Source organism: Vanessa tameamea, chromosome 8 (assembly GCF_037043105.1).
Source record: "Vanessa tameamea isolate UH-Manoa-2023 chromosome 8, ilVanTame1 primary haplotype, whole genome shotgun sequence".
In the NCBI taxonomy this organism is placed as follows: domain Eukaryota; kingdom Metazoa; phylum Arthropoda; class Insecta; order Lepidoptera; family Nymphalidae; genus Vanessa; species Vanessa tameamea.
In genome coordinates this window covers 7755812-7767017 of record NC_087316.1, presented here as the reverse complement: position 1 = coordinate 7767017, position 11206 = coordinate 7755812, and the positions used below count along the sequence as shown (strand labels likewise).

The window sequence follows — 11206 nt, the reverse complement described above, 5'->3', positions numbered from 1 at the left end:
CATTTGGTTAATATAAATTTAATATCCAGTAATAAAAAAATCTTATCATTACTTATGCTATAAATTTTCCAATACAAATACAATTTAACAGCTTAAAATTCACACATTTCGTAAATAAAGTATCATATTTAAATTTATTGAGAGAGAAAATGTAATTACTTTTTAGAATAAAATATATTCCCCAAAAAAGGTTTGGACCAAATTTATAGATCTTTCATAAAAAAAATGGCACAAAAATAATCTCTTTGGATCACGGAGCACAAAATTTTAATTAAAAATTATTTACCTTGTCTTAAAATAAATATATTAAATTAATTTAGAATAAAATATTTAAAAAAAAAAATAGTTTTGTGTGATTTTCAGTTGCAGTCTGCGGGTATTTTATCTATTTTTGTTTCAGCATAATATAAATTTATCTTATACAAAACGTGACAATAATATTTACTTACAAACTAGTAATTTGTTTGTTCATTATTTCATAAGAAAGGGTTCATTCAATTTTTCCAGGAATGTGAATATAACTTAAGGTGCAAAGATAATAATGTTGCTATTATAAGTTCAAATTTAAAGGCTTTACTTCTTTTAAAATTCGTAAATGTTTAATTTATTAACAAGTCAACACAATTCCGTTTAAGATACATCATTTATTTGTAACACTATCTTATATATATTATGTTGCAACATATATGTAACATTTAAGTTTAAATTAACATTTTGCTTAGTAGAATAAACAATCTGCAACAGGGTCAATGCTTGATAAGGATAATGTAGCACTTATAAATATCTATTTGCATTTATATACTTAGATTTGAATTTGAATTTAATATTGATTTGATGATACTCTTATCATATAATGTCACATATGAAATTAACATACAGAAATATTACGTTGCTAAGTTTAATCAATATTATTACAAAAGATTCAAATTTTATAAAAGTAACTCATAGTATTGATAAATTTTGAACAAATAAATAAGCAACTCTAGTATCTTCACAGCCCCAACTGACTATTACATTATAATATAAAAACTAAAATAAGTAATGGTCGCACATCTTGATTTCCATAATAATATAGCCATAAATGGAGCACCAAAGCTAAGGCGAAATAAGACACGCTAAACAAAGGAGTTATAGCTTAAACATGGCCCACTGCACCTACCAAATATTTTGATTCAAGCGATTGTGAATAATTAAACTAATTTATAATAATGACTTAAATAATTAGATAATTATGAAAAATATTCAAAATATGTGCTTAATAGAATAGCTATTGGATAAATTGTAGTGCTTCTGTTTAAATATTCCATAAAGACATTTAACTTTTTAATATATACTTTATACAGCAGGGGTACGGTCCAGTTCCTTGAACAAGCTGCTAGACATTCTGAAATTAAAATGTATTTATGAATAAACAAAAAACTAAAAAAAGTATGTCTTTAGATAAAATATATAAATTACGAATATATATTCTTACTGATAAGACATGTAAATGACTTTTTAAATAGAATAGACTAATAACTATTTGCTACATCTACTACATAAATTCTTTTAAATGAATTATAATTAATAACAAATACTAGCTTCAATGACAAATTTTCTATGACTCAGAAAATGTATTTCTGAAACTCCTAAACAACCAAGCCAGTAAGAAAATATTTATAAATTCCATGCAATAAATAAAGAGTATAGTAATAATACCTATCCATCAGACTTTAGAAAACTAACATAAAATGTAAAACTTTACTTTACTACATAGATTCAAAACTATTACACATACTGGACCAACTTTACCTCCTAACATGAAAGGTATTTTATTCTATGACTCTTTGCTAATAGATTAAAAGTTGTAGAATAGGTGATTCATTATGAAATCCCCAATGATATTTATATAGATAATATAAATACAAAAGACCTCTGTATTTATATGTAGTTAATTTTATACATAGTATGTTTGAATATTGCTGAATACTTACTTGCTTATCATATGCTTGTAGATATAGTGTGGAATAATAGTTACATTAACAACTGATGGACTTGCATCAATAACCTTTGATATCTCCTTATCTTTCATGCCCACCACAGTTATAGTGTTTATTTCAAGTAATTGATGGTCAGTCAACAAGCCATTACGAGCAGCCGATGAATCCTTTACGAGACCGACTACTTTTCCATCTTTAAATTGGAAGCCAACATGACCGAGGGAATCTTTGTGCAAAGTAACAGTCCTTTCAAAAGGCCTAAAACATAAAAATGTATACATTATAATCAATTCAAAATCTAAATATATTTTATTGTTAAGCTATATTATAAGGATTTCATGAACTTAACAACTAGCAATTCCAACATTTTTTTTATGTTTTTAACTGATTTTAACCACAACTAAAAGTGACAAAGACAACACAAGAATTTGTTTCAACAAACCTATCACGAACAGCCATTTTGATACCATTAACTGGTGCTTTCTTTAGGAGTGCATGAGATTGATCCATAGTCATTCCTGCCAGAGCGACATCATTGATCTCCAATATCTGGTCACCAAATCTTAATCCAGCTAGGGCAGCAGGACTACCAGCAGCAACATAACATACAAACACCCCATCATTAACTGAATGTAATCGCAATCCACATTTACCATCTTTATCTTTACATAGAATTACTGGTCTTATTCCTTGAGTAACAGTTGCTTTTAATAAACTGGGTGACTGTGATGAAAGAGGTGCAACTATACTGCACACTGCACCCGAAGGTTGTACCTTAAAGAGAAAATAGATTTAATTAGGTATATTTTTGTAATTTGTAGTTTTAAATATATCATTTACAATATATATATATATATATATATATATATATATCTAGAAAAACTTACTGTTTGTATCTGGTACTCAGGCATGTTAAGAGCAATAATATCAGATGAAAGCTCTAAACCCATGTATTCACCTAAAGCTGGATAAACATGTCTTGGTGCACTGGGTGCCGCTTGAGGCCCAACAGGAGCTCCTATTGACTGATATGCTTGGTAGGCTGGCGGACCCTGCTGTTGAGCCATTTGGGCCCTCACCATATTGTCTACTTTCATATCTTCAAGCGACGGGTACAAAGACATTTTGACTACGTTTCAATATTGCACAAGGTTTAATATCAAATTACCTTACTCGCCCTTTGATTAGTTATTAACGCTGACTAATTAAGAATGTATCCAGTAGTAGCTTTATAATGAATGTAAGCAAAGTCGTCTTAGAATCAAACACAATTCACAAATTTGCAAATTGAAAATAACTCAACAATCGAATAGTCAACAAATACAACTGAGTTATCAAATAGATAAGCAATAGCAGTAGCCAGTATAGCTAATTGAAATTGAATGGAAATTGAATTGTCGAGAAACGAATGATGTTATTTAGTTATCATCTGAGAAAATGAATGATGATTGATGAATCAAAATGAACTCTTTCATATACGATATTACTCATTCTCAAATAAAAGTTCAACGATTTGTCGCTCTGAGATCGACTTTTAATATGATCAATTATTTATGATTATTGGATTTAAAAAATCGACTACTAAAATCAGATTGATAACTTAATATTTTTAAGAGTGATAGAATCAATAGAATGCCGATCTGTGACAACATAACAATATATTATTATGTTTTATTGTAACATTTAATGATTACTTTTTGTTAGAATAAATTCCAAGGAAACGACATAAGCTTTTATAAAATAAAGTTAAGTCAATCCCTACTTATATTCCTACTAAATATCATAGTATGTAAAACTGTGTAGTTTATCATTTTTTGACGCAGCAATATGAAATGTAATAATATATTTACTATTAGAGTATTTTTCACTATTTTATAAATTTCAAATGGTGTCATATTGATACACAATTATAATGGTATAATTGTGTTGATACACAATTATACCCTTGCCATTTGCAAGAGGAAATCATTAAAAAAGTGTATGTCAAAAAACGTCAGTGTTCAAATGTCAAATTGTCAACTGATAAAAATGTTTCTATTTCACAGAGAGAGACAGTCACGAAATATAATTAAATATTTTTATAAATAAACGTGATATGCGAATAAAATTAAGTATATCTGATGTTTGAGACTATTATATATGAAAATGGATCCGCCCTCTACCAATAAACAACGTACACCAAGGTGATAAGAAAGAAATATCACACAAAACAATATTATATATTAGTTGCGATATTCGTCTTTTTATATTTTTACCGTACTATAGTATACTTTTGTAGTTATAATATTAACAATAATATCTCATTTAATACATATTAATTATATGTTAAAACAAAGAAAACTATTTGTATTTCCAGTCGCTGTCGAGAATGGGAGCGTCAAAGACGATTAAAATTCAATGATGCTATATCAAAACTTGGAGAAATTGTAAAATCCATTAATAAAACGAATAGTTTAACTGGAGATGAAGCTGATAATGTTCAATATCCTAAAATAGAAATTGTCCAAAAAGCTATTATTTGCTTAACAAATTGTGTTCATGAAAAAACTCAACTCAGTAAGTTAATCTGACCGTTTCATTACAATTCTACTGATAGTCTATTTTCAAGAATTATTTTAATTTCAGAAGCAGAGATATTGGCGTTGGAAGTTAAACTGGAAGCAATAGAAAAGAAAAAGTCTGATAAAAAAGATGTTTCATTACAAGTCACAATTGGGACAAATAAGAAAAATCAAAGTAAGTTATACAATTGGTTTATAATATTTATACTTAATATTATTAAAAAATATGATTTTTTTTTAAAAGAAAATAATTCTATAACAATTCTCATGGCTTTTATAAGTTGTTTGTTTATATAACTTGTGTTTAATTGCAGATAGTAAATATGTAAAATTATTAATGTTAAACAAATCAAAGCACAAAAATTCAAAAGAAAAGGAAAAGTTCATAACTGCAAAATCCAGTATTGATAAAAAAAAAGTTAGTGTACTAAATAAATCACCACCAAAGTTACCCAAGCTACTTCCATTAACTAATGTTAAAAAAGGTTTGTGTCTGCTTATTTATAATTTAAATTGTATATCAAGAGACTCATACAACATAAATAAACTAAATTCTGATTGTAGTTTAGTAGGTACTTATTTTATGCCTGATTTGTTTTAATATTTTGATTTATGCTTAGATTTAGTAGCTATTTAAAAAAATATATATATTTATTTTTCAGAAAATACCATAGTTATGCTACCAGCTACACCTTATATCTTTCCACAAAGACCTGTATTGTTTCCACAGCCACCAACTATTGTCTTAGTCGATACAAATTTACAACCAATTAACAAATCAACTATTCCCATTATAAATAGAAATAGCAATGACATAACAAAAACTACTATGGTTAATGTTTTGCCAATATCTGCATACTCACATCCTTTGTCAGCAAAAACAAAGAAAAATAATGTCAAATCACGGAATAGTATTTCCAAAAGAGGACCTAAAAAAGTTAAGTCTATTGATAAAAAGGATGAAGTGTCAGTTAGTCAATCAGGAACCGAAAAGGAATTAGAGAAAAAAACTGAAGTCACAAGTCCTAGTGGCAAAAGCACAGAAGTAATTACCGAAGAAAATGTAGATCAAGTTAAAGAAACTTCAAATGATAAGAAAATACTAGAAGTAGGTGATACAAATATATCAAGCTTGGACAAAGATACACTTACAGACAATAAAATTGATACTACCACAGTTAAAGATATATCTAAAGAAACATCAGATAATCAGAAAGTAACATTATCACCCAAATCTTTGGAACCATCTATGAATCACAATCAATCAAATATTGAAAAAACTATAGCTCTACCAAATCAAGAAGTTTCTGCTGAAAAATCTGAGATTAATATTTCAAATGCTGTTGTATCCAAAAATAATAAAATATCTGTCCCTGAGAAGATTGAAGAAGTAGAATTTAAAAACAAAGATAACAAAATTCATGCTATTTTAGATCCAACAATTTGTGAAAATGTTGTTGATGTTGGAAATGCTCGTTTGGAATTGGCAGAAGAATTTTTAGCTGCTTCACCAACTGCTGCTTTCTTGATGTCCTTCCCATTAGTTAGTGGTAACAGAGCTGACAGCCCAGCTGAGGAAGCTCAGAATATCAATGCAAAGGAAACAACTTTGCAAAATGAAACACCACCACAGCAGGACTCTTATTTTGAAAAACCTATCATACCAGAAGATAAAATTAAGCCTACTAGTAAACCGTCCCAGATTGCACCAGTCACAAATATTGACAAATCCATTCATAACCATAAATATGAAAATAATAATAAGTCTGATATTAAAGCAACTACATCTGTACCTAACCTGATGACTAATGAAAATCCATTTTTGAGTTTACCCTTACCATCAGTAATACCATCAAGTTGTGCTCTCACTGATTCTACATTTGGCATAGATTTTGATATATCTGTAAACAAAACCGTCACTCAGCCAACAACATTTAATAATACTACGAACAACATATTTTACAAAGGTGATCCATTTAACACGGTTAAAAGCACTATTTATAGCACGAGTAGTATTTCGTCAGGTCACGAATTTAATGGCTTGGGCTTATATCCATGTGCAATGGAAAACTATGCAAGCAAAAATAAAGCTGATTATACTAATGTTGACGATAACCTTATGAAAAGATTAACGTACGACATTGATTTAGGTTGGTCTCACAAAAGTTTCGATTTTGTGAATTGTACAACTAATGCTAATACGTTTCACAAAGACAATATATTAACTAACACCACAACGCCCTTCTCGTCGGCTTACAACCCTTTTAATCCTGATTTTCACGTGCCATTAGTTCCAAATTCAACAAAGAAGAATTCAACTAGTAAGACTGGCACTTTTCCAGAACCAATTACTAGTTTTTATAATCAAGGTGCTAATTTGTGGTCCGACGATGTATCATCTATTTATACAAACAGTAATGTTTCAAAAAATTTTATTGCAAAGCAACAGAATTATTTTCCTACAGATCACTTACATACTAACATGAATGCAAAGATAAGTAATACTCCAAAACAATTTTATGCAAAGCATATGCCAGAAAGCTCCACGGAGGGTATTTTAAAATCTTCTTCTACCGTTGGACACCACATTACTGATAAATATACAAAAAAATCACCAAATAAAATGCACATTAATTGGATGACATCTGAAATAAGATCTGTGCAGAATAATTGCAACCAAAATCAACCCGAATTAAAAGAAACGATTAAAGCCCCTTACACTCAAAATGAATTAGGATCTAAGAAACACACGCAGAGCGAGACAAACTACTTCCCTATTAATATGCATAATTTTCCATCACAACCCAATCATGAAGAACATAATGTGTGGCCAACTACGCGGCCCGCGGGTACTACGGAAATAAGTATGGAACCACCTCCAATAAACCTTCCAACTTTAGTTGGAGACTTGGCTTTGGGTCCCCATGACAAAAAAAAGGCTGACATTATAAACAGAACTTTACCACATACAGAGTTACCAAATTGTGGCAATTTTCTATCAGTCACTCAATTAATGAATAGATCATCTGAAAATATGCCCTTACGACCTAATGGTCTAATAACTGATACACCTAAATCCATTTCAACAAAACAAAATATATCTCATAACAATGATGTCACCAGAAAATCGCGCATGGACAACCATCCACAAATTTGTTATGGATTTAATGATCCAAAAGCAGCACATACATATGAAAGCATTAATTCTTTCTCGCAAGCGAAAACGAAATCTAGTAAGCCTGACAAAAGTTCGAAGACACAGAAAAACAGTTATTCCGCTGAATCATTAATCAGAGGCGGTACTAATTATAGTCAAAAACTGCAAGATAATAGCGGACCAAAGTTTATGGTACCACAAAAATATAACGATTTTAATATATCCCAAGAGAGTGGAGTGGCTCAAGTTTCACATTTTCCGCCTATAATCGACTATTCCGATAATAGCTACGCCGGACAACAATTTTCAGGAACTACATTATATAATTCTACTACAAATACAATATCTAATTCTTTTTATACAAATTTTATGCCTGGAAGCAGTAATCTTATGACCAGCAACTACACTGGCGGAGCTTTTCCAAGTGATTTTGTAGACTATAACCAAAGTACAGACTGCAATAGTTATTCAAATCATAAGTATAGTGATTTTAAAATGAGAAACAACATACCTACGTTCCCACAAGAGAAGGATCCTGCAAATTACAAAAGTTCTAGAAGAGAATCTGCAGCGAAGCATAAACTGGAATGCTCCAAAAAAGATTCTAATAAGAAATATCAAAGTAAGAGACCGAAATTGGGTAATAATGAAGTTGAAGAATGGCATGATACGTCTCATCTACTCTGGCAAAACAAAACCCAGACTAAGAGACATCAGAACATACCAGAAGAGATAACATTTTCGAATTACGTAGGAAATCAGATGCCCACACAATATCAACCAGACATATTCAATAGCCACATTATGCAATCGAATATGCAAAATGTGGGACCAAATACTGATCGATCATTATCTAGCTTTCCGGTTACTTCTCGCGCTAATTTTAATCTTAGCGCTTTGTTTCCGGAAATAACAATGGTGAGTATCGAATCAAACTTGTAAATATTTTATAAATATATTCCAAGTAAATAATAATTAATTAAAAAAAACTAATTTTGTTTCAGAAGGTGCAATGACATAGAAATTAATTTTATTGGATAAATAAAGTATACGCCTTATGTACATATGTGATCTTAATTTAATGAAGTTTTGTTGTTGATTATAGTAATAGTTTATATGAATATTTACAAAAAGGACTAAACTCTTAATGGGTTTTAAGAATAATTTTATAACGTTAAAAATATTTTAGTTGAAAATCATCTATTAATTACTTGATAGTATACATAATTTTTAAAATTATAATAATTAAAAACACGAATCAAATTTAACTTTATCGTTTCATTTAATTTAATTTCGAGATACCATATTAAGCATACCTTCGTATATTACTATCTTTCTCTTAGTTTGATATCCATTTAAGGAAACAGGATATTACTCAATTTAGTTTTATAAAATAATACTTAAAAATATATATAAAAACGTTAGTTATCCGTACAGTAGCACTAAAAAGAAATATATATATATATATATATATATATAAAAAGACTGTCTGTCTGTTTGTCTTTCACGGCTAAACTACTGAACCAAATTTGATGACATTTGGTATAAAGCAAGGGCTATGAACCCGAAGAAAGGACGTAGTTCAGAGGGGGGCGCCAATTAACACGCGGGCGAAAACTAGTTTATTATTTAACTGTGAAAGCGTGGGACGCTATTCATTGTAATAAATTATTTTCAAGTTATTTTTACAGTTACATATTAAATAGATTAAATACATGGCTTACTTTAAGGATTTGTTAAGATGTTAGCTATCCTTGCCAAAATTCACTTTGTTGTAGGTCTTTTTAGGGACCGTGAAAGTTAGACTCTTGAAATTTTCACAGATGATGTATTTCTGTTGCCGCTATAACAAAAAATACTTAAAAAGAGAATAAAATAAATATTTAAGGTCCCATGCAATAGCTATGATTTTTTTGCCGTTTTTATAGATAATTGTACGGATCCTACTTTTTTACTTACTGTTTTTCGCAGCGGTTTTATTTTCTTTTATTTATTTCCCAAACTTATGTATTACATTTTATCTTTTAGCTTAGATGAATAAATAAAATGTAGATAATTTATTAAAGTGGATATAATGAGTCCAATCTCGTTTAGTTTACTCGTAGGAATTCCAAAGTTCCGTCGGTCACCTTCCATTTTCATGATCAGATGAAATAAATATTTCTTGTTGAGAAAAAGGTGAGTCTAAACTTATAGTTATAGTAGTAATGTTCCGTCAGCCACCTTAAAGTTCCAGCGTCAGATTAGCTTGGAGGTATTTTATTGTCATCGGTCCTTGAGAAGTGTGCAAAGTTCCAATTTAATCCGACGTTTTGAAGTGGAGGAAAATTACGTTCAAAGAATTCGTTACGTACATAGATAGAATCGCCGACTCGCCAAATAAAATCTAAGCTAATACCTAATAGATATAGTTGGTCTTTAAAATGTGTATAGAATAAGTTCGAGACAACATATTGGTCATATAGGTAATTTTTATCTTTTAAAGATGACACAGATTTTTTTGGCAATAATTGCTCGATTAATTTGATTATAATAAAAACTAATTAACTTTAAATTATAATTGTATTGGCACTTTATAATATTTGAATTATTACTTCCGGAAATAGTCCAAGTTATTTAAAAAGCTAAAATATTATTCAGTGCCATGACGGTCTCACAAAAGCAGGCTACGGCCATCCACGCCGATTCTCTGCGAAGCATTGCCGACATGATTGCTCACGGAGGGCCCGTCCAACCTCGTCGACCAAGATCTCTCTGTCTTCTACGCAGGGCACAACTCCATTGTATGATAGATAGTGCCACGTTCCGCGCCAATTGCTTGGCTTCCAGTCTTACATCGGTTTTCTCCGCCAGACGTTACCTGTGTAAATCAAAAGGTGTCTTACCTATATAAGAAAGAAAAAATTAAAGCTAACTTTGAACAATAATGATCTAAGCTCTTCTCTTTCTGGGAACCGCTTTAGATTCAAAACTTAAGTGGAATCCTCATTTATCGTCCTTGACAAGGATGCAGACCGCAGCAGCGGTTATAAAAGTTAGATAAGTAGCCTATGTTGATACTTCTCTATGAGTAGACTATTTATAAGGTTGGAGGTAGAGACTGTCTTCGGGATGTTTTTAATAAAGTGATAGCCACTTACAGTTGCTTCACAATAGTATGTTTACAACAACATTATGTATATTCACAATAAGTAAGTAGATCTTTTAGAAAGAAACGGTGACAATTGTACCGACACGAGGAGGAAAGGTAAACTAATAACCTAGGGCACAGTATTCGTTTCTATAATAAGATCCCATGGTTATTTTTAACTTGGCTTTTTAAATAATTTAAATCTCACGACATAAAATCATTAATATAATAAGAGGCATGTTACTCAATATAAGATTATATTCATGATAAAAAATAGACTTAGTAGGGTATTTGTTGATTTCTTGACAATAGTATATATAAATTTAATTGCACGTTATTGACATACTTTGTAATTAAAATGGTGGAAAAACGTAACTAC

At 30.1% G+C, this 11206-nt stretch overlaps 2 protein-coding genes across 2 annotated transcripts; one reads left to right on the top strand and one right to left on the bottom strand.

Moving 5' to 3' along the window:
• Nucleotides 1-2: 2 nt before the first annotated feature.
• LOC113400125 (syntenin-1-like) lies at nt 3-3300 on the bottom strand. The gene is made up of 4 exons (XM_026639574.2): nt 2867-3300; nt 2422-2753; nt 1974-2237; nt 3-1384 (listed from the first exon to the last, which is right to left on the bottom strand). The coding sequence occupies exons 1-4, from the start codon at nt 3101-3103 to the stop codon at nt 1336-1338; spliced, it is 882 nt and encodes a 293-aa protein (XP_026495359.1). The 5' UTR covers nt 3104-3300; the 3' UTR covers nt 3-1335.
• Nucleotides 3301-3967: 667 nt separating this feature from the next.
• Nucleotides 3968-8947, top strand: LOC113400124 (uncharacterized). Its single transcript, XM_026639573.2, has 6 exons — nt 3968-4162; nt 4336-4535; nt 4605-4715; nt 4855-5025; nt 5203-8615; nt 8702-8947. Exons 1-6 carry the CDS (start codon nt 4119-4121, stop codon nt 8711-8713), a joined length of 3951 nt encoding a protein of 1316 aa, XP_026495358.2. The 5' UTR covers nt 3968-4118; the 3' UTR covers nt 8714-8947.
• Nucleotides 8948-11206: the final 2259 nt, after the last annotated feature.